This window comes from Musa acuminata, chromosome BXJ2-11, assembly GCF_036884655.1.
Source record: "Musa acuminata AAA Group cultivar baxijiao chromosome BXJ2-11, Cavendish_Baxijiao_AAA, whole genome shotgun sequence".
Lineage (NCBI taxonomy): Eukaryota > Viridiplantae > Streptophyta > Magnoliopsida > Zingiberales > Musaceae > Musa > Musa acuminata.
The window spans coordinates 28,256,684-28,283,174 of NC_088348.1; the positions used below are offsets into that span (position 1 = coordinate 28,256,684).

Sequence of the window (26,491 nt, forward strand, 5' to 3'; positions counted from 1 at the left end):
AAAAAAAAATTATAAGACACTTAGTCCATCAATGCTTTATGAATTTGAGTATTGGACGGTTAAAAAACAACATATACAGAAAGTTTATATTGCTTTTATGAAAATATTGAGGTGGATATATGAAGTTACCAAGAAAAATAGGAAAAGAAATATTGTCACTCGTAAACAATTAGATTTTTTCGATAGAAGGTAAAATGGGGAAGAATCATTTAATATGGTACGTAGATATGCTTAGGAGACTTACAGATGTAATAGTCAGAAGAGGTGAAATAATTACTATTAGTGAAATAGTAGTACGAGAAGAGGTAGGAAACCACCTCAAAACTATAAGAAGAGACCTCGAGTCTATTCCTACTTGGATATCTCATCAAACAAAATACTAGGTCTATTTTGATACCATTTGTTACGACCCAATCTGATAGGATACAAACCCATTAGCCTGATGTTGATAGATTTAGAACCACATAGTCAAGATTGTTTAGGCTCAAACGAAAGGCAGTAAACCCACTTTAGTATATAAACAAATTCAATGGTCTTCCCATATCTCCGATGTAGGATTTTACCAATATTGTTAAAGTGCATTTCCAGTGGGATATCAAATTAGCACCACTTCTAATCAACATGAACTCTATTTCTTTCACAAAGTTCGTCCATAAGAGAAAAAACAAACATGATTAAGAATTGAAGCAAGCACCATTAAAAGGTTGAGAAGGAACAGCTACAGAGACATATAATAAGGCAAAAAGAAACAAGAAAAGCTAATAACTGAGTGCAAATATTAAGCATTAGAGAGCTACTAAGCAAAACTCCATCAACACACCTCTCACAACATGAGAAGCATTGGTGAGAAGTGCATGACTGTCCTCTTCATGGACACATACTACTTGGATCTCTGCCTCATCTTTCGTCGCTTCCTCTTGAGTCTCCGCATCCGCTTCTTCTTCCACTGCAGCAATAAAATGATTCAGCTGCGAGAACTAATGGTCAAAGCACAATTTTGAATATAGAGAACAGGACAGAATAGATTAAGATCAATATTTGCACATCAGAGTATGTAAACAAACCTTTATCTTGTATCAAGGCTGTGATTTGAAGACAAAAGCACAACAAAGACTATAATGATCGATAAAAAGAAGCACACAAATGACGATGAATCAACAAACTTCTGATACATCTCAACCAATGAAAACTAACGACGGCAGAAATCGTCGCATGGAAGACACTTCCAAATTCTTCAAACAAATCAAAACCACGTTCCACGAAAAGCAAACCTTTGCTCATCCCTCTTTGATTCCTCCCAAATGAAGAAAAAAACAACGCACGGATAATTTTACCAAGTGACGATCTAGAAGATCATCCAAAAAACAAACCCCAAGTAGAACATTTATTCTCCCAAAGAAACCACTTTTCGTCTCCAATATTACAAATACTATCACCAGTTGAATTCACATTGAAAAGATCCCAAACATCTCCAAAAAGATATTCCTCCGGAAAAAGAAACAGGGAGACGATTCGGATCTCAAAACAGAAACGATAAGGGAACAAAGAATACCGTAAAACAAAACCAAAATCATACCTTTGCCCTCATCCCAACGGAACAACGGAGCCTGCGATGATTTCCCTCGCGATCTCGCCCACTTTCTTTTCCCGGTGCGGCGGCGGCGTCGTCGAGTTCGGAGGTCCGAGCGCCAGTTTAAGGTTAACAGCACGTATATATATATATATATATAAGAATGAACGGTTGTGATTTGATCAAACTAAATGATGCAACTAGGCCGGGTCGGGTGGCGAGATTTCCAGAACCGGCCCATATAAACATCGAGCCGAATGGGCCGAATCACAACCATGTTTAAGCCCTTCAGAGTCGTTGCACTTCTCGTAACTGAATTGATGCGAAAATGCTAGTCGGGAAAATTCAATAACCCTCATTCCTACCGGCCATGCAGTGGATGTCACTACTGGGGCCAGTGGCGGGGCCCGAGAAAATATGTGACGTGGGCGACGGCTACTCAGGGAATTGTAATGACCAAAAAGGGCTCAAATCACCGTATTGATTGGTTGACAATACAGGCACTCCTCATATGACTGTTGAGGTCATTTCACTTGCGGTCGTGACGTTTGCTGCACGCATTTCCAATTAGGACGACCTTCGTGTCAGGCACTAGCAGCCCCACTGAAGTTACCAAAACACCCCTGTTTCGGTGTTATCAAAATTTTTGGCATTCACGTTGTTGTCGTTGTTGTTTTGTGTTTTCAAAACATGAACTGAGCGACCGAGGTGGTTCAAGCTCTTATCGCCAGGAAAACGTTTTCGTCTGAGAACAAGGATAGTAAAGTCAATTCATAATCCCCACGGGTATGTTGAGAGGGTCCCACACAGCGTAAGTCATCAGCTTCACTCGTAAATTCTGCACTTGTTGGACTCTCACGCCGGGAATCCGACGTGCTCTGGGCCCGCCCCACTCCCCTTCTCGGAAGCCGCCTCCGCCGTCCTCCAGATCGCTGGTTCTTCCTGCGTTGAGTTACTTGGTGCGGCATCTCCCGATCGAGGGTTCTTCCTGCGTCGAGTTACTTGGTGCCGTTTCTGAAGCTTGATTTTAGATTCATTTTCATATGGAGGATTCGGCATCTCCGCCGGATCTTGCTGCCGACGCGTCGCCGCAAGGGGGCCGAGATCAGAGGGTAATTCCTATCGTAAAACGATTTCTTTTTGTTGGGTTACTGACGAGATTTGATGATTCACTGACGGGGATTTGTGGATGCGTTCGCTTATGTTATGGCTTAAAAGAGGTGCTTTATATGTTTGACCGTGGAGAAAAGCTTATCTTTTTATGTGTGTCATTTGTGGTTTGGGTTTATGGAGTGATGAGTGTCTTCGTCCCTATCATATTCATGAGTGTGGGTTGCCGATGGTAAGAGTTATGTTTGCCTGACAAAGTGAACACGATTGGGTTAATCATTGGCGAGGCATTTGGGTCACGGTAAGAATCTGGAGATGTGCGATGCAGCTATGGACGAATAGTTTTGGAAGGATTCCAACAATGGCTACTACGATATAACTATTAACGAGACAAGTGATTGAGGAATTAAATGGTTTTCTGCTTTTCTGGTTGTTCTTGGTTGACCTTTTTTTTTGTTTCATTGCTACATTAGGGTCTTGTTAATACTGGTTTTCTTCATGATGAATTTGTTGGATAAATGGTGCTGTTTGGCCATTTATTGGGTTTTATTTTATAGTATTTTCTAAAATTTTGAGCATTAGTCATATGAAATGTAAATGATTTCAATGTCCTAAATGGCTTTGCAGTCATCTGACCATAATGCAAACATCAGAGAAGAGATTTCCTCAGCTCCTAACTCTCGGCGGCCAAACCTTACCTCCTTGCAAATACCCGAAAGAACCTTGGAAAATTCATTGCCATCTGCAAGGTCATATACTTTGTGCAGTCCTGGCTCAGTAAGAGCAGGCTTACCACCAAGGCCTAGTTCAACAAGGACAAAATCATCCATCAGAAGTTTCTTTCCACAACGGAGTCTAAAGACAAGAAGCTCAGCTCCAGAGGGTGACAGAACTGTTCTTCTAATTCCTGGAACACCGTCCTCAGAAGGAAAACAAGACAAACCATCAACGTCAAGGCAGTTTTCTTTTACCAAGGTCTTTTCCTCTTTTTCAACCAAAGGAGCACACTCTTTGCCTGTGACACCAGTGGCGATTTCAGATTCATCTTCCACACAGGAAAGGCATGTGGTTGATCTATCTAATCTGGAAGTAAGTCATCTTTGTTCACTGTTCTGCATGAACAACTTTCTAGTGTCATTCACTCATGCTGTTTCTTTTAACTAGTTAATTGTCTTGGTATTGTATTCTACACAATTTTATATCTTATTCTTCTTTTAAGAAGAAGGTTAACTAATTGCTTTCTCAAGGTAGTTGACAGTATGCATTTTGTATTTTGTCCATGGAAATGTTAGTTGAATGGTCTGTATCCCTCCGAGTGCTTGCCTAATTATTGGCAGTGTTTGCCAGGCAATCTGGTCTTGATTCTTTCAGCATTCTTCTAATAAAAGTAAAACTACCTTTTTAACTGTTATCTTTTTTGTATGAGGTCAATTTAACTTTGTCAGTGGAACTTGTTTATCTGACTCTCTTGTATTAGCAATTTGTATTCAACTGAAGGCTATGGAGTTTATATTTTCATTACTCTGTATTGTTACTTACATATAATCAAGGACTCTGAGACTTCACTGTGCATTTTGGATTCCAACAGGAAAAAAATTTGCAGACACAAATCAGACGCTCATTTTCAGTGCCTGGGAATGCCAAGAACAGAAGTTTACAGAGAACGGATTCAACAGGATTTGTCCGAGTTATTGTAGCAACCCCTCGTCCAGTTGTTGTCAACAACACCTTCGAAAGTGATGCTATAGAGACTGTTAATGGTACTCTTTTTAAGTTCTTGTCAGTTTTTGTTTTTTGTACTATCTTCAAGAAGAACCCTAACTGGATATGATAATCAAATTCACTGATCTGGGGAAGTAACTGAAATCTAATTCACATTAATCAAATATATAGCTGCATTGTTTAATATCTAATCCAAATTGTGAATATACTCATTACTATACAAATGATGGAACTACTACTTATGCTGTATTTGTCTTTGCAGTATCTGAAGATGAAGGTGAAGATATTCCAGAGGAAGAGGCAGTGTGCCGGATATGTTTTGTTGAACTCACAGAAGGAGAAACACTTAAAATGGAGTGTAGCTGCAAAGGAGAACTTGCACTTGCACACCAAGAATGTGCTGTAAAATGGTTTAGTATTAAGGGTAATAAGACATGTGATGTGTGCAAGCAAGAAGTGAAAAACTTACCTGTAACATTGTTGAGACTACAGAATCCACAGACAGTTAATAGGCACCCATCAAATGCAATTCGGAGACAAGAAGTTACTTCGTACAGGTATACTTCGTTAATCCTTTATAACTGTGTGTGTGTGTGTGTGCTCGTGCGCGCGTGTGTGTATTTATTTATTTATTTATATACACACACACACACACTTTTTTTCTGCCTTCCTTTTCTGGATTAATGAAATACATCTTAGAAGAATGCCAGCCAGTCTTCGTTGATTACCTGACTTTCAAATTTTGTTATATTGACTTTATGTTCTTTTATCTTGGCATAAAAATATCATGGATCATAACTGATTTCTTGATTCTGCTCAACCATGTACCTCCTGAACCCAACACTTGCATCTGTGCTTTGCAATTGCTTTGTAACCGAATCTCTTATCAAGTTTGAATCTTTCTTCTGTCAAAACCTCATTGTGAGTCTTTGGACTTAAACATCTTCACATTTAGGATAAGATTCAGTTGTATTAGCTAATGATTATAATTATAGACCATTTTAAATCGTAAGGTTGCTGTCATGTTGTTCTTGTCAAAGTTACATGGACTAGGTATGGTAGTGCTAATTTTGTTGAATCTCCACATAGGAAATGCTATAAACATGCAAACTAGTAGTCATCTTGGTTTCTTTTTAGCTATTTGGATTTCTAGAATGGAATCAAGCCTATTTTAACTGACTTCTAGCTGTAATCTCTTAGATTAAGCTGGGCAATGGGAGTTGGAAAATTGCATATGGATTGTAGCAATGATTTATAATGCATTGAACCTTGGGATGACAGCTTTCTCATGTTGTCTATGCAAACAAGTAATATTTCTGTGGCATTTGTTGTCACATGAAATTAATCATATCTGCCCATGCTATCATAATGGGTGTCAAATAAGAACCTGGCATTTTAGTTCCAATTTGTGATGAGAGCCAAAGATGATGGCCACAAAGTTGTATCAAACTTGAAGACTCTATCTCATGAATGGTAAAGAAGATATTGCTCACACAATACCAATATTTGACAGGATGTGAGATGAAGCAGTAGCTAGCGTACCAATCTTATGTGCAATTTTTGTATGAAAATAATACCAAAACCACTTGAGACCTGCATTTCGTACATTAAAAGAATGCAATTCTATAATGCACAGAAGTCAATTTAACTTATTAGATGTTACTCTTTTAAGCTATAATTCATCTTTCTTCACCGTCTGACAGGGTATGGCAGGATCTCCCTGTGCTTGTCATGGTCAGCATGCTTGCCTATTTCTGCTTCTTGGAGCAACTTTTAGTAAGACTTAGTCCTGTAAAGCACTAGTTCAATTTAGTTTTATGAATTTGCTTTTACCATATGATTCAAACCAACACTTTTAAATCAAACAGGTTACTGAAATGGCTTCGCGTGCTCTTGCTGTATCTTTGCCTTTTTCTTGTGTTCTGGGTCTCCTCTCTTCCATGATAGCTTCAATAATGGGTAACATATCATTCTTCATGTTCATATGGGTTTTGTCATTTAGCTTTCCTTTTATGTTTCACCTGTTATTTATATTTCTTATATTAGCTTTTGTGTCTGCAGTATTTGGATTTTCTTGTATCATTAGTAATGAATTACACACTAGTTTTCATGGATTTAGCTCTATGTCAAAACATTATTGACAGTTATTATTTACAGTTACCAAGAGCTACATTTGGGCTTATGCATCTTTCCAATTTGCAATCGTAATCCTCTTTGCTCATATCTTCTATAATGTGGTAAGATTACTTTCTCAGATGAATTTGGCAGCCAAGATATTTGGTTTCACTTTTGACAACTGAAGGTGAAAATTGGTTCTTCTTGTTAATTATGCAGCTAAGAGTAAGCCCTGTTATTTCAGTCTTACTTTCCTCATTCACTGGGTTTGGGATTGCAATCAGTATGAAATCTTTGATTGTTGAGTTTCTAAGATGGAGGCATAGGCGACATGTACACTTGGCACAACAACAAAATGATAGCAGGCAGCAGCAAGAATCTAGAAACCTTTCTGAAGCTGAAAATGATAGGCAGCAAGAATCAGAGAGCCAAATCCAGAATCCTAACCCTTTGTAGCATGGATGAAATTGTTTGTCAAGTTTTTGAGGTACTTATGTGTTGACTTGATACAACAAAAGCTTTAATTTTGTTTGTCTTATATAGATATTGATGATGTGTGACATGGATAATAAGACATTGAGATCTTTAACCATATTCCAGTGCTCCCTTCCTGAAATGTTCTTTGCTGAATTTATAACTAAACAACATCTTAATTTCTACTCTTTCTTCAAGCTTCCTTAATAATTATAGCTCGTAACTACTAAATTTAGAAATACATTCACCATAATGTAAAATTTATCAACCTTGATGCAAGCTAAATTGGTCATGGCGGCTTCGGCAGATGTTGGTCTTAAATGCCCGGTTAATTCTGAAGCATGATGACATACCTTTCTACATGCTAAATTTGCTTGTCTTTGACATGGAAAAATTTTGTAATATATTTTACAATGATAATGTGCAGTGAGGGCGATGGTCCAAGAACAACTGTCTTCCACTGATACTACTCTGATAAGATGAGTAGACTAAGCAAGGAGGAGCTATGGGTCTAAGTACTGGTTTTGTTTCTTCCCCCCTTACGTCTCCAGTATGGATGAAAATATTGCTTCACCAACTTGGTTAAAGATGCATGTAATAGTAGTTATATGGAGTAGATGCTCATTTGTTTACTCATATGGAGATGAAACATGGGATTGCTGTGTGGAATATGATAGATTGCAAATAGCACATACTTCTTGTAGGGAATATTGTTCTCTATTGTATTGGGTTAATGGCTCGAACTGGTCAAGCCAATTGTCCTGGTCATGTTCCAGCTTTCCTACATCCACCTTCACCAACTATACTGAAAAGTCAGGCTGCAAACAGGAATCAGATGAGGCCAGTCAGCAGCAGAAATGATAGATATGAGGCTGGACCCGATCAGGAAAACGTCATGGATCTGAGCAGGAAGCTGCCTCCGGCCAGTCCAGCAAATGATCATCTCAAACATCAAAATCATTGAGGTTGCAATGTTGAAGATTTTTGTAGTCTATCTGATTATTTCCCCTTTTTTTCTTCTGTCAGTTTCTTCCTCTTTTTTGTGATACTTATACTATAAAACTGGACTTTATTGCCGCGAAAAGGTTGGAACTAAAACTTACTGTTTGAATAGGTGAACGATTATTCATGTGCATGATAGTTTTAGCAGGGGATGGCATGCATGAAGCATAACTGAAACTATCTTGTGGCATGCATGATGACCTTAAACATCTGCTGCAACTGTTAGTGTCAGATTTGTTAGTATTGCATCAACTTCCCATCCAGGTGGGAATTGCATTTGGAGCATTTAGCAATATCTGGTTGAAATGTATACTTTTGCACTGAAGAGACCGGCACCATTGCCAAGTTGAATTCTGGTTCATATCAACCAGAAGTGCTTGTTCTCCCATAGGTTATTGGTTGCTTGATGATCTTAAACATCTGCTGTCATGCATGCTCGAGTGACTGGTTTTGAACCAAATCACCAATTAAATGTGTTTCATTTAAGATCCTGGTTCGTTTGTGCTGCAAAATGTTTATCTGATTCTTTGATGATTCTTATGTACCAAGAGAACCTAAAAGCCAAGGATATTTGGCTTGGGTTGGCACATGTTTGATGTTTTAACTCTTTTTTCACTGCACCTGATTTATGTTAATGTTTTCTATTATTCATTTTTACTTTGATCTAGAATTGCTATGTGTAGTATCTGAATCTTCTGTTTATATTAATTTTGATGGCTTATCTGATTCTTTGATGGTTTTTGCTAACAGAGAGAACTTGAAACCAGAGATGCAGGGTTTAACATCTTTCTTTAAATGGGATAATTATATATTAGTCTTTATAGTTAGCTACTTTTAGTATTATACTTTAAAAAGTTAGAATGCTTTCCAATAGTTACAAAAGTAAAACATCTAAATTTATTTATCTCAATGATATTAGTTTTACTAATAGAAATATAAAAACGAAAGATAAAAAGATAATTTTAATTTTTCAGTTGGTGATCAAGGATAATATCGATGGTGACGAATGATGATGTCATTAGGGGGCTACAGGTGGCATAATTATTGTGGATGGGAACAACAGTGAAGGGTAAGAGTTGCTCTGTATTTGCGTTGACATTGACGCAGATGCAAAGCAACGAAAGGGCTTCTTGATATTTGCATTAGTGTCGACACAGATGCAAAGCAATGTTGCTCAATAATTATATTGTCATTGATATCACCACCAATGTCATTTGTCACCACCAACGTCGTTTGTTATCACTAATTAAAATATTAAAATTATCTTCATATCCTTTATTTTTATGTTTTTATTAATAAAAATGATAATATTAGGATAAATAAACCTGGATATATTGTTTTCATAACTATATAAAGATCGAGATGCTAAGAATAGTTAATTATATGAGCTAATCTATAATTAGCCATCATTCGAACAGTCATTAATGTTCTTCCTACATACTTAACATTGTCTCTATTTGAAGGTATTAAAAGATTTATACTTAACATGATTTTAGGGTCTCTTCGAGTACAAGAAGGTATTAAAAGATTTATACTTAACATGGTTTTAGGGTCTCTTCGAGTATAAGATTCAGCTGTGTCTATCTATATATAAATAGTCTTCTATGACATTAACTGAGTTAATACGATTTCGTAGTGTCTCGAAACTGAAAGACCTACAGAACAAGTAGAAGGATCATAAGCTGCTCCTGGAAAGGTGAGCTTTGAAAAGTGATCATCGGTTAAACAAGATTTCCACAATCGAAGAGGATATATCCATCACACTTCACATGCAGAAGGTGTTACCTCAGATTCATATCTTGCACAAGTTCAAACACTGAATGCAAAGTAGAGAGGAGGCAAGGCTGATGCAGAGCTTCTGTTGCTCCATGTACACCAACAGGTTTGGGCAAGGACAGTTGGAACATTATTCATCATTGTTGTCAACTTGTAATCACTGGAGAAGTATCCCAATAAAACTCCCACCCAGTTATTAGAAGTTTCCCTCACCACAAAGTATATAACAAAGCCAAAAGAAACTATATGCAAAAGGTTCTCCATCCATCACTCCTATTTTGTTCTCATACAATGCACATATAAATATATATAAGGAGAGAGAGAGAGAGAGAGAGAGAGAGAGACCATGAGACATGGCAGCACCATCACAGGTAGAAGTAGGCCGACCTAGTCATCTTAACCATGAACGATGACAACTCGTCCCTCGGTGCTCTGGCAGCAGCACTTACACACAGCAAAACCACTTGCTCTGAGTCCATGGTTACAAAGAAGTTAGTGAGATTAGTTTTGATTGGGCGCACAAGTTCTTCAAGGATAATATCATTGGCTAATAACAATTGGAATGAATAAGAATATGGAAGCTTGAAACTAACAAGACTTTTAGGATCGAATAGTACAGATTAGATCATCTTAAAAGGAAAAATGGGGTAGAAACTTACACTTTTTCTTGGATATTGGTAGGTGACTTCTGGTTTCAGACCACCTACATCATTTCTTCTTGGTGAAGCTGGAGCAGCAGAGCTACTACTACTTGTCTTCTTCTCGTCTCGAGCTTTGTTGAATATGACAGTGAATCCTTCAGCCGAAGCAGGATTGTTGACATCCCACTCCCCAAACTTGGGCAGTGGCCGACCCTTCTCCTGCTGCATTCAAAAGGAAGACCACATGTAAGACCTACTGCCACCGTGGCCGAATGAAATAGGAACAGCAAAACACAAAAGAAGGCAAGCAGTAGCTATGAAGAACATACAACAACAACAAACCGTAATGTCACTATATGGATATAAAAGATAATATTCTTAGTTAAATCAAGAGCATTGAAATTCTTATTTGTAGTTGTATTAAGAATTTTTATGTCTGACTCTCCTCATACTATTAATACTATTTGTCTATTTTATATCTAATCAGAGCTATATCTAATCATCTACAATTTCTTTATCTTTTCTAGTAACTACAAACATCCACCACGACCATGAAGATCATACAATAGCTAATTAATTCTTTAACAAGTCGATTAAACAGATTCAAGCAAAGATGACCGAAGGATCCAACACTTGTTTCTGACTTATTCCGGCAACAGACACGTTCAATTAGCATGGCAGAATACCTCACAATCAATGCATTAGGTTCAGCTTTATCGAGCATTTGTATGGTATTAGTAGTGAAAACATTAGCAGGCACTCTGCATCATCATCCTCTTATAGAAACAAGTCTTATAAACCCAGGAAGTTGCTCCAAACATGGTGAAAAGATTTGGGGACAACATTTAGAAGCCAAAGAGGATCCAATGTGTATCTTCTCTTACAACACACATCACAGGGACAATAAAAATGCTTGCATAGAAGAAATGATTCCCTGAGATTTCACCTACATCTTATTTAAGTGCTCTTCGGTACCTTTGCTTCTCAAGGTAACTTCATTACTTCCTAATCTTTCCATCCTCAATTAAATTAATGCATATGTGCTAGGAAAGCATGAACAATATACAATAAGGCATGAAAGTTAAGTCAACACATAAATGGGTAGCTTGGTAAGGCTCAAAACTACAAGCTGCGGAAACTTTAATGTAGATTGAGCAGCAGAACCGTCGCACCTACAGAAAAATTACAGATGGAAAGAGAAAACAAATGTAGAAGGTTTCTAACTTTTGCAACTACACAATGTGTCAATTAACTACTTGACCGAAAAAAAAAACAGAACGCAATTATATCGGCATCAAATTGAATCAATGCAAATATTCTTCTTAGTCTGAAATTATAAAAACTATGTATCCTATGCAAACATGTCATGCAACAACAACTATGACTAGTCCTTGTTTTTAACTAGTTTATATCAGAATCCTTCTTCCCACCACTAAGCTCCCTAGAAGATGATGTCACTAAATATCATGAAATGTTATTCAGCGATCGAAAAAAAAAAAATGATTTAACCCATCGTAATGGTGCATTCGAAAATGTTCAAATCAGCTTAGCTAATAGTTTTCTAATTTTAACCTCGATTACCATCATCCTTAACAGAGCATTTTGATGAGACTGAACATCCATCTCAGCATCATGCATGTATTGTGGTGATATGAGAAGCTAATGACCACTATGTCGCAATCAAATAGAAGGAATACATGCAAACAATGAGTCAAAAATGCAGATATTCCAAAAGGAAATTGCATGGGTGGAATCTCATAAGGGCAATTAGAAGCTCAAATCGATATCCACACGAATCAAACTAACATTACCAGCTTTAACACATTCATGAAAACATCAAATTTTTACAAGAAGGAATAAATGCATCACAACACTATTCTCTTCTGCAACATTCTGTGGTCCAAATCAAGATGATAGGCTGCTCAAATCCAAGGAATCCCGAATTTTAAGCCGTTCGAACTTTACGGACGACATCTTCGATTCAATTCCAAGAAATAATAAATCTCGCACCATATTTAATCTTCAGGTATGATAATTTGCCCTAATATTTCCTATAAGGGGGAAAATAAAGGCACACAATTTCACCAATTTCAAAACAGTGGCAGCCTACGGTTCCACCAAAACAGCATCAGATCACGATGGGAAAAGAAGAAATCACTCGATTTAACCGAACGAAACGAGACACACAAACACAAAAATTTGGCCAAAAAGTCCCATAATAATGCGCCAGAAAGAGAGATGCACTTACCGACGACATGATCGAGGAACAGAGAGGAAGAGAGAGAGTATATGGTGCTGAAAAGAAAGAAAGAGAGAGAAAGAGAGCGAGAGAGAGGGCGAGAGCAAGTCTCGGGGGAAGAAGACGCAGCAAGCAAAGGCAGTTTCTCGATCTAAATATAGCAAACCCCCTTCGGAAATTGTCTGATAACCGTTTGAATCCTTATTTCTTCATTTCCTTCAAAGAAAAGGTCGAATATTAATTTTTTACAGTGACATTTAGCTAAAAAAATCTATAAATAACTATCCAAATACAAAGTTTTACATTGATCAATATTAAAATTGATCTTCGATCCACAATCACCAAATCAAATCCACCCATTTTTTGAAAGTTTGCACATTATACCTAAAAAAAATTCATATCATCAACCCAAAAGATTATTATTTATAAAATGATGAGAAGAATATTTTTAAAAATTTTAAAAAAATACTCTCCTTCAGCTTACTTATCAGAATTCGAGTTCAGAAACTTATAATCTACTGTCAAAATTAATACCAACTAAGTTATCTGACATATTTATATTATATTGGTGAATTCATATCTAGATTTCTGATTGATTTGATTTTTAATGCAGCTAATAAAGTAAATATCCTTTCAAAAAGATAAGATTAATGGTGCATCAAATCTCTTACTATAATGAAATTATATTATTAGAAGGTTGAGGGAAATAAAAAAAAAAACTGTTCCTTTTCCTCTCTAAGCTTTTGTACAAAGAAAGCATTTTACCACATCAAACACCAGTCCATGGTCAGATCTCACAAATGGTGGATCAAATAGAACTCATACATCCATGCATCTATCATATATCTTGTCATTACTGACTCTTGACTGATACATGCATCAGTATTGAAACCAAATTTTCATCACACTCATATAGCCTATAGGATGTTGACCCAAATATTAATGTCATTGAAGCCACAAGTCAATGACAGGACACAGACCATGAAGGATGGGTTCATATCAGCTTTCATCTCCCTTTCTGAACAAGGTTGAGAGTTCTGCTGCCTTGTATCAGAAAAAAGCATGCTCATGAAACTATAAGATCCTTGCAGAGTCTTTACATGCCTGTCAACAATTGTTTCTTGTGAATTGTAAGCTTTAATTAGCCCTTATCGAACCTTTTAGCAGTGTCGAGTTCTTTTCATGCTTGAGCACTCTTTTTGGATTTCAGACACCATCATCAAAGCTCACCTTCAGCCACTGTTCTCGCTGGTTAGCAGTTCATCGGCTGGAATAGCTCTTCCCTCTGACACTCTTCTGTGAGAAGCCATGGATGTGCCCGTTTACCTTCGGATAAACAAGAATGGAACATTTCAATGTTGTGTATAAAAGACAGTGTTGAAGGAAATAGATTTTGACACTCACCTACGTCGATGGCACGATGTTTGTTTCCGTTGTTGTTGCGGTTGTTGAGATTAGGAACATGAGTTCGTCAAATACTAAATTTGTAATTGTATGACTAGTGATGATTATAAGCCTGGCAGTGGAATTGAGGAACTGCAACAATCAAACTGCAATTTGCATCCTATAAGATTCATCTAGTATTTAGTTTTAACTTTGAAAAAACCAGTAGAAAAAGCCAGAATAATTATTGTTTAATCTCCTTGTTCTCAAATATCAATATTAATGATTCAACAAAAAGATGTCATTATGTTTTCATTTTGAATTTGAACAGAATATATGAACTCTGCACAACCTGAGATTAACAGCCTAATAAGGATGAATGATGAAGAATTATTATCTTGTGAAGAAGAAAGATTCTCTCCCCAACTTCAACAGTCACATCACTTGTGCATAACCTAAAACGGAAACATAATCATATTTCTAACGATTACTGAACTTTGTTAACAAAGAATTGACTTAAGTGAGCAGTATATTCTTTACTCGAAAACAGTGGTGTAAATTTAATTCTGAAGTAAGCATGCACTCATGGACTAATGATAATACACACAAATGTTAAAAGGTTAAAATCAAAACAAAGATAGATGACCACAGCTTTGTGGATACTATTCGCCTGAATCGGTAAGCTTAACAGTGCCTAAACTCTGTAGAATTAAATCACGTGAAGGAGATTACCTTCAGAAAAAAAAATTTGAGATGGTAAGTGAGAATTATAGTTTTAGGGAAAAAGTTTCAAGTCGTTAAATTCTCATAGAGAATTTGATTACATCTTCCTCCAGAACATAAGTTGCAATCTCAACAAATAAGAAAATCTTGTCAACTTTATCATGACCAGCAAGCATAATAAGAAACAACCAATACTTTTTTTTTTGTCTCTATTACTCAATATAAAACTGCTGTATCGATACCTTCACTTTGGAAAAAAAATTTGTCAGGCAAGAGGATCACAAGATATTATTTCCAATCAAGAATTTGGCTCAGGAATGAACATTTCACCACAATTACATCACCATCAATGCCTTTTATGTAACTTAATGAAGAGATTGTTCGTTCTAATAAACAAGGTGATCTATAATATAAATTTGACTTCATTATTAGTTAAACCGAATCCTACATCACAAACAACTTCTCCTCGAAATTACATGCCCAACTTCATAGCCAGTACAAAGTTCATATTTGAGGAATATCAAATATTACTATCATTTTGCTCAAAGAACATCAAATGTTACCGTCATTTGGCTCGAAGAATATCAGATATTACTATCATTTGCATTGGAAAATCCACTATATCTCAAACTCAATGCTGAAGCATAGCAATTTTTAGATAGAACAAACACAATAACCTAATCACCAAACAGACACAAACATACAAAAGATATGATTCTTTTTTTTTGTCACCAGAGTTATCACTTTAAACATCAGAGCTAATGACATCAAATTCAATAAAAATCCCCTCACAGAAATAGCAGAGTTTAATCACCAATCAAAGATTCTTTGTGAAATTTTGTTCATCAAAATCAAAAGTGAGAGACTAATCAACAAGAAGCAGAGAAAACATACCTGCCTTTGCCGACGAAATCCATCAGCTTTCCAACCCAGCTGCAAGCAGTCCATCTCAAACAATCCCTTAAACAGTCGGAACTTAAACCCTAATCGCCTCTAAAATCTCATGGACTCTCTGCTCCATGGCCATCTCAATCCAAGAAACAAGACGCTCCAGGGTGATAGTCTAGATCACTTCCTCGATCAATAGCAAGCACGCTCAGCAGATCGCCATGGCGAAGAAGAAACCTAAACCAGCCCAAACTGGACAAACAGCCCTAGACATCGAGAGCCAATTGAAGAATAAAGAAAACAAACTCGAGAAACCACACGAAGTTACACATTTAGGAATGCCTCAAACGGAACAGGGAGAAAGAAGGAGGGCGACGAAGAAACCCCAATCGAGCCACCACAAACGAACCGGTAATCCAATCAAGAACCCAACTTTATCCAGACCCTAGCGGTTCCCAACCTAAATAGCCCAAGAAAAAGAAGGTCTCCAAGAATCATCTGCAAGAACTGATATCCAGTTTGCTATTAGAAGATGAAATCCAGCAGCAAGAAGGATTGATATATGTATATGATCAAGAATATAACATATTAATCACTCTCACGAGAAGGCAGGAAAGATCGCCGTGTGCTGACCAATGATCAGGGACAAGATGGTTGACTCTCGCAGTCTTCGACGGCCAATCTGCAGATAATTACGGTTTTGCCATCGTCGGGAGGAATGGATTACGCGCGTTTGACTTTTTGTCATCCCCCACGTAATGGGAGCAGTTGGGGATAATTACAGCTCTGCCACAAATATATATATATATATATATATATATATATATATATATAAAATATATTTGAACACATTATATTATTGGTATCCATTTGAACGAAGTCAATTCCTGCATTGATGTCAACTTCAAAAAAAGATCATCACAATGAAGAGTAAAAGAAACATTTGGCAGTGTTTGTGGGGAGGGTTTATTACTGGCTTCAACATTGCTGCACAGTTTTGTTCTTTGGGACTTCTCTCTATTAGAAAAAAGATGTATACATGTCTTGTCTAATGTGTGATTATTTTGCTCATATAATAGATGAGACAAATCCATCCTATCACAGGGATGAATCAGATGAGTGTTCTGTGAATTAGAGTTCTTCATGTGGATTGATGTTTTGATATCTATTATCTCTACAGTTTTCTTGTTTAAAACCCTTCTCCCTGTCAGCAAAAGATGCATCCATGTCTGATTTGTGATAAACAAATTGATCTTATGACACACACAAGACAAATCCATCTATCATGATATGAAACTTTTGAAGTTTACCTATATTTAGCTACAAGACTAATTATAATAGGTTATCTTGATCTCTACACTTTCAAAAGTTATATTAAGATTTCTATATTCATAAAAATAAAACATTAAGATCTTTATACAACATAAAAAAATTAATTTTATAAGATTAAAAATTTGAAACAACGAAGTTAGTTAATCATATGTATAGAGAACTTAATGTAATTTTTAAAAATATAAAAATCGATATGCTAAAGATAATTAAAAGTATTATATATATATATATATATGTATATATATATATATGGTTTATTCTTAGTTGCTGCACAGTTTTCTTGTTTAAATCTACTCTCTCCTTTCTAATAGAATGAACCATCATCATCATCATTTTTTATTATTCCAACTGTATTTTTTTCTTTTATCTTTGATTTTAATTAAGTAAAAAAAATCCAAGAACCATCACCATTAAACAATCTTGATCTCAAGCTCACCATCTTTTATGTCATTATCATCATCACATACTAACTTAAGAAACCAAAAATGACTATCTATGACTGCATGCCACCCACAAAGCCTGCAGGAGATTTCTTCAGAAGGGATCGAGAGAAGAGAACAGTTTCAAACAGGAGCAATAGCTTTGGAAAGGTGAAATGCTGCTGCTACTGATGTCTGTTGGATGAACAGTTTGACCAAGGGATTATTACTGTCACATAACATGAAGCTGGAAAAGCAGTCGATCTGAGGCCATGGCCACTGGGGCCAACACAGATCGGAAAGGGATGGGAGAATGATGATGCAAGGAAGAAGGTGACAAGGGGAAGAGCTGTCCATATCTTTTTGTAAGTGGGAGTTCATGGAGGCCACATGCTCCCCGCTTTTAGGTCCAGTGGCAATGTGTCACCTCGACGAACCTAACATCCATCAGCCAAAGCAGCAGGGCAGCCTGTTTGCAATCAAGAGAGAGAGAGAGAGAGAGAGAGAGAGAGAGAGAGAGTAGGCTTTACCAGTGACCTGAAGAAGTGGCCATCTTCCCTGCTACAATGAATGCAGTTCCTGCTTGGACAAGAACCAACTTACATGGGGTCTCTCTCTCTCTCTAAACTTTTGTGGATGTAGCCTTCCAGATATGAAATGATTTATCTCAAACTTGAACCTGGTTTTGAACTCTGGATAAGAAAGAGGTCAGAAATATAGAAGAGGGGAAAATGGAAATTAATGCAAATGTAGTTATCTGGACTCAAAAAGGAGGTACTGCTTTTGTCACACACTCTGATATATCAGTAAGTAGAAGAATGAAACAGCCTACATTAATAATAACCAGTCTTCTGAAGAAAAGTGTTGGCAAATGCATCAAGGTTATCAGAACATGCAATATGATACAGTTATTAGCCATATAGACCAGATCAGGTAGTCATACTTGGTGCTTAATTCCAACTCTCAAGTGCAGCAAAATGTAGGGCTGGGAAAAGAGAAGGTTGCCTCTTCAGTATTTGAATGACCCCATGGATGTGATCCTGGCGCTAAGATTTGTTGAATCCTGCTGACTAACATGATCATCACATCCATTTCTTTGAAGCCTCTTGAGGGGGGCTGAATTCACGAAATCTATTCCCTGTTTGCCCATCTGCTGCACTTCTTCGGGCGAAAGTATCTTTATGTATGACACACTGTTTACAAACTCCCTAGAATAAACAATGAAAAGAAATGCTGATTAAGCATAAATGAATTGCCAAAACAAATTTGTCAAAGAAGATGGAAAGAAATGTAGCTAATGAAAATAGTAGGAATATATTATAGAGGCAAAGCAGTGTCCCATTGCAAAGGCTAAGCAGATTAAACCATCAGTGGTTGGCCAAGAAAAATCAGATGAGAAAAGTCTACTACAACCATTGCTAACGAATCCAATTTTCAAAAAGCTACTTGAGAGAGTATCATACATTCATGACATTAAGAGAAGAACTTACTGCCAAGGATCATCGCCAACAAGAAGGACATCATTCTCCCGGTCGACAAAAACAAGCTGCCAGCCTGATCTCAAAGGGTCCTCCAATTGGCCTTCCAGGCCAAAAAGACACCCAAGCTCACTGCGTAAATCATGGTAGCTGCTAAACTTGGTGATGTCCAGTGTCCTCCCAAATGAACCTGATTTATATACCTGTGATCATTTGACAGCACAATGAGTATTAACTACAACAACATGCAAAGCTTGCATTCGTGAAGAAACCTATACTCAAGACAACACTTCCAACGTTTTGCTCTTTCTGAAATGAAATCCCAATAAGAGAACTGCAAGTTAAGCTAAAATAAATAAGTAAATATCCACCTTAACAAACAATCCACTCTGCGGATTTGCTTGATCAACATTCTCATGGGACCTCAAAAATCTTGATTCATCCAAACCATTGCAACCACTCAATGCTCGATTGATACGGAAATCATTTCCAGAGGAGCTCAGTAAATTGCATGTGGCATACGACAAATTTGTCGAACAAGTCTCACTGACACCAGTGTTGAGGCTTGGAATGCCATTCTGCGCTAGAATTGATGAGTCAACATTGACACCAAACAAGTGCTGGTTTTGCATATCCATGTTACCATCTCGACTTGCTGAGCATTCTTTTCCAGGAAATGGTGGTAACATAACAGAATGTAGGGAAATATTAGGTTGTGTTGCACCCAATTGTTCTACATGCGAGAGCATGCTTTGAGCCCCCAAAGGGAGCCCTGACTCAACTGCAGCTCGCTTGGATGACCAGGGACTGGAAGTAACTGGTTGACCATATTTTGGCAAACTAAGTTGTGATGTTTCTTCAGAAGAATTTTGCTGGAAAATACCATGTAGAGGAGAGGCATTGGATGCTGAAACAGAGTTACCATTAGAATCTGGGAAGTCCTTCAGCTGGCAAGATGGGGAAATCATGTGCACTGTGGTTGATTGGGATTGAGAACTAGAGCTAAGCTGTAAAAGATTTGAAGCAACATAAGGTACTTCTTGATAACCAGACAATATCTTCTGCTGCTGAATTTGTTGACAATGTGGTGTCAGCAGATGCAGATTCTGCTGCTGCTGCTGTGGAACTTGCTGTTGCCCTTGTTGAGCAAAGGAATGGCCCTGTTGCAAATGATGATGAAGAAATTGAGACTGATTCTGGCTTTGGACCTGATTATCTTGTGTGGCTTGAAGGAAGGTTTGCACATGCTGTAGAATTGGACTTGGTAGTGTGGGAGTGGATATATTAGCTGAGTTCTGTGGTTGCTGGAATTGAAGAATTGCAGGAGAGACCTGCTTTGTAGGATCTATGGTCCTCATTTCCTGAAGCGCTCCTGTAGTCATTGCCTGGCACATGTCAGGTTGTAGACCAAGCATTAAAGCATCAAGTCTTGGCTGCATCCAAGGTGTAACACCAACACCCTGGAAATTTAATGACTGAATTGCTGGGTACCCACTATCTCTAAGCCGCATCAGAGGTAAATTGAGATCGATATCATCATTTCCACCTACATAAATTGGAAAGCACAACAAGATGAATGATAGTATAGTCAGAACATGTTTTAAGCATATTACCATGGAAGATCATAAGGCTTTTCAAGGGCTAAATACTTGCTGGTGACTAATGTTCTGATTGCTCAAGTTTCCTTAACAAGTACCATGAAAGAAGGGCAATCCAGTGGGCCATGGGCGCTTAAGACGAACAGGAAAGGAAGATGGATACATTGGAAAGGTTGTTAGAGGTTCAATCTCCCAAAGTGAAACCCTAGGCTGCTTCTCTCCAGCTGTTGACTCATCCCAGCCAACCTGCGCCAGTAATACCAAAATAACGATGACCAATTGAAAATAGTTGTATTCCTATAAATCAATTTGGCAGAACTGATAAGAATGTCTCATAGATTTTTAAAAGTACAATTCTTTCAAGGAAGCAGTCCCTACTGAAATTAGAAAGATGGTTATTTGCATTATCTTTACCTTTAGGGCACGCCAGTGTGAGTTTGGCCATCGGGCAGGGTCAAGATCGCTAATCCCTGTAATTGTGCCCATGTATCTGAAAGTTTAGAGTACAAATGTCATAACATGATTTTATAGAGTGTCAAAAGAGGTTGTACAAAGTAAAACACATTATTTAAGCAGTGACCATAAAAACGAAAATTAGAAAACAGGAACAAACTTGACAGTATATAATACCAAAGAATCAAAATGACTAAGAATAGGGGAAAGAAAGGTGCTTACCGTCGAACACTTGACTCTTCAGTTTCAAACAGCATCCGGAAACGCATACCCACAGCAACCCGGGTGTGATAGACTGCCTTGACATACTTAGCTAGTGGAATCACAAATTCAGAAGGACTTGCCCTGAAAAAATATATTATTGGAAAATTCTATGTGGAAAACGTTAGAAAAATAGACACTTTGCAGAATGCCCCACATTTACCTTGGGTTATAGAAAATGGTGAATCGGCTATTTGTAGCAGCAGCATGAGCAGCTGCAGCAAGAAGGCCAATGTGCATGCTATCACTAGACAGTACAGATGAAGGCATAAATGTTTGAGGTCGATTGGCATGCCGAATACCCAAAAGCAACTGATTGTTTTCATTCCTAAGGAAGCAAAATTTTTGTTGGTAACAATTAAACAGAAATGCACAAAAATTTCAAATAAAACAAGTTTAATGATAATACTGAATAAAAAAATGCTCAAAAGTTTGATTATGATACCAGATAAAAAGAACAGAATCCCCTGCAACAAGTCTCTTTGCACTCACAAAAGTACTCCATCCTGTAGTCAGAAGATGCCTCTTCGGCTGACCTGCATTATGAACAGCAACTTTTAATTAGAACATTATGTTCAGAAACTAGCAATCACTGGCATAGGCAGCTTAGCAATGGCATTTGGTTGGGACATCCTCAGTAATCAAGCACAGAGTCAACACATGATAAAGAACATTATAACAAATATGTAAGATTAGATGGGAAGCTATTGTTTTAAACTATAAGCACACAAGAAGAAAGAATTCCATGACAGATCAAGCAATGAAAAATTAAAGAAATGCCCAGGTCCAGGCTCTCATGTAAATAAAAGATAAAAAATTTCATCTTCAAATTAGATAAGGCAAGAAAAATAATAGGATCTCATGTAAATAAAAGAAAAGTACCAGCAACTTCCATTTGGTTAATCAACAAGATTTTAACAACAATATCATATTACGAAACACACATTACACATAATACTAGCAAAAGATAACAGAACACGTACACACCACGAAAAACATGACGAAACTTCCATTCATTGTCATGAAGGTCTCTTGCAACTAACTCATGAGCAGGAGGCTGCTGTGAATAGTCCTTCAAAAATCCACAGGTAAGAGCAGGATATTGTCAGACATTTATAGAACTCCATGATAAACCCAGTCAACATAATAAAAAAAGTACCTACCAAAGGAGGAAAAACTTTTTCTGCTGCTCGACGGGGAACAGAGAATCCACCATGAGTACTGGTGTCACTTGCGGTCAACATCTTACAGAAATAATTTGTTGGTTGTTTGTTGGAGGTACCCAAATCATTAGGGAGATAGGGATCTTTTTGCTCTTGCTGCATATTAGATCAAATAGAAGAACAAAAATGAAAGATATTGCAATTGTGATCAAGCAAAGCAAAAGCACAATGATATAGTTCATTACTGGGCTCAGTGGTTGCAATGTCATCTGAGCATAAACTTCATCAGTCTCCACATCTGCCTGTAGAAGATGTGCATCTGTTCATTTTTTCAGTTTATCTAATGCATTTATATAGTTGACAGTAAAATAGGAAGGTACACAATCATCAAAGGTAAACTTACATGCATAGTAACATTATGCAGCTGACAGATCAGCTGGGGAGGTAAGCTTGGGTAATTGGGGATTTGAGAGTCAATTTCTTTGTTGGTTGATGCAGCTACCTGAGGACAAATTGGAAATTGTTAAAGAAATGCCTCACAGAATGTATAACTGGTTGCTAGGGCACCATAACTTAAGAAAGATAAACCACCAAAAAATACAAGAAGGTGATGTCAGCATTGTTGGAGATCCTTGTGTTGCTTGAATGTGTAAAAACTGATTTAGAGTAGACTAAAACAACTGACCTGCTCGCTGTGACCCTGTGGGAAATATACCACCCGACTTCCAACAGCTGGTAATGAAACTAGAGGTCCCGCACATGTGTGCCATAACTCGGAGTTCAAACACCGTGTTTCTTCTGGATAATAGGGCACATAAAAAACATCCAAGAATCAGAATCAACACAGGAGCAGATGATGAGAATATAGATAAAGCAATAATAGTATGAACGATAACTAGAAATAACAACAATAATAATTAACAACAACAATAATGACATCCCAGGTGCTTATTCAAAAAAGAGATGCACAATTCTTTTAGAACATCTTATCCATACATACATACATATATATACATACACATATATATATATATATATACATACATATATATATGAGCTGCAAGAATAAGATAGAACGATAGAACTAGTAATCTGATAACACAATTTTCATGCTAAACATGAAAGAAGTAGGTAAAGAGCTACCTTCTTCTGACTGATTGGGGATATTTGAAGATGCGAGCCTCATCTTTGGTAGTTGAGACGAAGCTTATTGCAGGAGGAAGCACACACTCTTACTATCAAGGCTGCTCCTTTCTGTCAGCAAACAATTGAAAACCTTAAGCACAGGCACTTCAGGCAAGAAAAGCTCGAACCTTTTTGACCCAAGGATATGGTTGTACCTTGCCTCTTTCCACTAGATTGCATGCTCCACTATTTACTTACAATCAAAGTTGCTCCTTTTTGTCAGCAAACTGAAATCTTTGAGCGCAGGCACTTCATGCAACAAAACTCGGATCTTAGTTTTACCTTGCCTGTTTCCACAAGGAAGCCTGCTCCAACGTTTTACTCCTCTGCTCGTAAACCTTGTAGACTTCAATCTATGAAAGCTACTTATCAGACATATAAAAAGACTAATTGGCTTGGCCTAATCCATATGGAATACCTATGCAAGAAACGGCCACTTTCAATTACTAAGCTTCGATCTGCATTTGCTAGGTTTACAGATAGCAAATTTTGACATCAAAAGAAAATATTGGACTTAGCACCAGAATCGCAGATCCGAGAGATTCCAGTTTCCCAAGCTTATTCAATTTGTCACGAAGACACCGACTGTAACCCTTCACCTCAACCACTACATATTCCTTCGCCTGATGCTCAAACTTAAACCCAAAAAGCTGACTTCAAAGGGGAGAAAGAAAGAAAGAACCAACACACCATCTACCTCAACCAAACCTACCGAGCTGAAACCCCATAAAAAGATAAAGTCTTTTTACCTCACTCAATCCCAAGCTTCAATGACCTCAAACAACAGCTGAAATCACGACAACTCCAACCATCCCACGCATTGTGATAAAAAAAAAAACCAAACGGCAGCAGGAAGAACCGCCGGATCTCCCCTTCGCAGCTCCCTCCAAACCAACCACCGAAAGTAGCCGCCTTTCCGGGGAGAACCACGACCTCCAAACCCTACCTCGGCGTCGACCAAGAACCTGAACAAAGAGCTCCGCAAAGGCTAGCCCGAGCTCCCGAGCCGCGGGGGTTCCACCTGGAACACCATGCACCCGAGATCTCCACGACCAAGCACCACGGGACGGAGATTGGCACCACGCAGTGGCCTTCGGGAGCTGGGAGCAGTTCGTGGCCACAGATCTTTCGCTTGGTTTGATCGAACGCTCCAAAAATATGGACTTCGATAGGGTGCTTCGTGTCGCCCTCCAAGAAAGCAGAGAGGACTGATCTCTCTATCTCTCTCTCTCTCTCTCTCTCTCTCTCTCTCTCTGGCTCTTTGAATATGATGCAGTCCAAAATCCCAGAGTTTTACACCAATGTGATATAAATATATATGATATAATATATTAAATATTTGTATCACATATAATTAATCTATTAATTTAATAAATTTAAACTATTAATATAAAATATTTAAATCAACTAATGACATATTAGTGTCTCTTCTAATTTCATATCACATAAACTAATAATATATTACGATGAAAATGACATGACAAACATGATAACTGCACTTACAAATACGTCTACTCTCGTGACTATACGGTGAAATCATGTGGTCAATATAACGAAGTCACCTCACATTCACTCCCACATTCAACACGATGGAGTCATGTGATTGACACGACGAAATTGCTTGACCAGCATAGCGCAGTCACTTGGTCGACACACAAACCCAACGATTGATACAATAGAGATATGTGATCGACACAACATGATTGTATGTTCCACCCCTCAATGCAACCAAAGCATCATGCAAATGGCTTGACGTTAGCTAGGAGACGTTAAATAGCTTCGAACATCCACTGTAAACAAGGACTCGAAGGTACATCTCAGGACATTTAACACATATATTTGAATTATCTGATTTATCAACTAACTTCAGTATTTGAGAGACATTGTCGGGAGTACCTCAACATAGTTTTACAAAATTCGGATGTCTCTTAGAGGAGTTTTTCTTAAAATCGACTCGAAAAAGAAATTCGATTGGCTCCGAATAAGCTTTCAACTTGAACAACCAAAAACTATAGACCCAAAATACTTCAATCTTAAACTAATAGTATCATACTCGTTTCTTTATTTTCTAATATGAAATCAAATTGGAGTGTCAATTTCTTCTTCATATCTGTTATTTAAGAGGGAGGGAGATTTGAGATTTTGTGCCTTTGTGATGGAAAGTGTGTTTCATGATTCATGTGGTTTTTCATGTTGTTCTCTGAATGACACTAGACATAAATCTCCTTCACTCATCAGAAGGTGTTCATTCTCTCATGAACTCTCTCCGATGTCCTCTTTGCATTGATCCATGCTTCTTTCTAACCAATATCTGGATATGAGAATTAGATGACAATTTATATTGTAATTGATGAAGTCCATTTAGATCAATGTTGAGTCTCATCTAACCTAATTCACTTTTCAAGCAAACACACATTGTCATTGTTCACTGAGCTCATGGGAAATCTGCCCGAGATAGATTATTATGAGCTTTTTCTGATGTGGCCGATCTCAACTTCTTGAGATCAGTGGAGGGTATGGCCTAACGAGGTCGACTCAAGATAGGTCAGAGGTGAGAAAAATAAATATCTCATATAGACAAAAAGTCCCCTTTGCCATGGCCAACTATTATGGTTGGAGAAGATGTAGATGATGATGACTCAGGATATTAACGAGATTTAGGTATTTAAGGATCTATGATTTGTGTGAAATATTTCTCCTATAAATAATTTATCATCTGGTATTTGTCATCATCAACCAATTCAAGAAAAAAGAAAGGTGCTGATGATTAGAACAGATAGCAAATGAAGCAGTATGAAATGTCAAATGCTTAACCTTCTTCATCTAAAAACAGCAAAGCAATGGGAATCTTGAAACTTGTAAAGGCTCATTGGCTATCTAAACTCTTTCTCAAGTGAAGTAATTCACAACCATGCATAGACTGCATCTGATGCTTTGCCCTAAAAGGTTTGAGAGCTTT

General features: G+C 37.5%; 2 protein-coding genes, 1 long non-coding RNA gene and 1 other non-coding gene across 6 annotated transcripts; 1 reads left to right on the forward strand and 3 right to left on the reverse strand.

The window, feature by feature from the left end:
- Window positions 1–653: 653 nt before the first annotated feature.
- LOC135626634 (uncharacterized) lies at window positions 654–1,705 on the reverse strand. The gene is made up of 2 exons (XR_010492389.1): window positions 1,577–1,705; window positions 654–946 (listed from the first exon to the last, which is right to left on the reverse strand). It is a non-coding gene; the product is annotated as an uncharacterized LOC135626634 (long non-coding RNA).
- A 709-nt stretch (window positions 1,706–2,414) lies between these two features.
- LOC135626635 (uncharacterized) lies at window positions 2,415–8,011 on the forward strand. Its single transcript, XM_065132079.1, has 9 exons — window positions 2,415–2,682; window positions 3,308–3,769; window positions 4,269–4,440; window positions 4,665–4,959; window positions 6,106–6,178; window positions 6,271–6,361; window positions 6,560–6,639; window positions 6,737–7,004; window positions 7,419–8,011. Exons 1-8 carry the CDS (start codon window positions 2,614–2,616, stop codon window positions 6,971–6,973), a joined length of 1,479 nt encoding a protein of 492 aa, XP_064988151.1. The 5' UTR covers window positions 2,415–2,613; the 3' UTR covers window positions 6,974–7,004; window positions 7,419–8,011.
- A 1,865-nt stretch (window positions 8,012–9,876) lies between these two features.
- On the reverse strand, window positions 9,877–12,827 carry LOC103971794 (uncharacterized). Its single transcript, XR_010492392.1, has 3 exons — window positions 12,659–12,827; window positions 10,429–10,632; window positions 9,877–10,238 (listed from the first exon to the last, which is right to left on the reverse strand). It is a non-coding gene; the product is annotated as an uncharacterized LOC103971794 (transcript).
- Window positions 12,828–13,433: 606 nt separating this feature from the next.
- LOC103971796 (auxin response factor 17) lies at window positions 13,434–24,768 on the reverse strand. Of its 3 annotated transcripts, XR_010492390.1 has the most exons (18): window positions 23,688–24,752; window positions 23,491–23,601; window positions 23,033–23,145; window positions 22,751–22,849; window positions 22,593–22,649; window positions 22,348–22,503; window positions 22,172–22,256; window positions 21,630–21,720; window positions 21,348–21,512; window positions 21,146–21,268; window positions 20,885–20,960; window positions 20,569–20,716; window positions 19,244–20,418; window positions 18,885–19,075; window positions 18,338–18,602; window positions 15,650–18,086; window positions 14,054–14,199; window positions 13,434–13,975 (listed from the first exon to the last, which is right to left on the reverse strand). XR_010492390.1 is itself a non-coding variant. In XM_065132080.1 (15 exons), exons 2-15 carry the CDS (start codon window positions 23,531–23,533, stop codon window positions 18,404–18,406), a joined length of 2,721 nt encoding a protein of 906 aa, XP_064988152.1. In that variant the 5' UTR covers window positions 23,534–23,601; window positions 23,688–24,768; the 3' UTR covers window positions 18,206–18,403. The 3 variants fall into 3 exon arrangements, 1 of the variants encoding a protein (XP_064988152.1); XR_010492391.1 differs by lacking the exons at window positions 23,033–23,145; window positions 23,491–23,601; window positions 23,688–24,752 and having other exon boundaries at window positions 22,593–22,666; XM_065132080.1 differs by lacking the exons at window positions 13,434–13,975; window positions 14,054–14,199; window positions 15,650–18,086 and having other exon boundaries at window positions 18,206–18,602; window positions 23,688–24,768.
- Window positions 24,769–26,491: the final 1,723 nt, after the last annotated feature.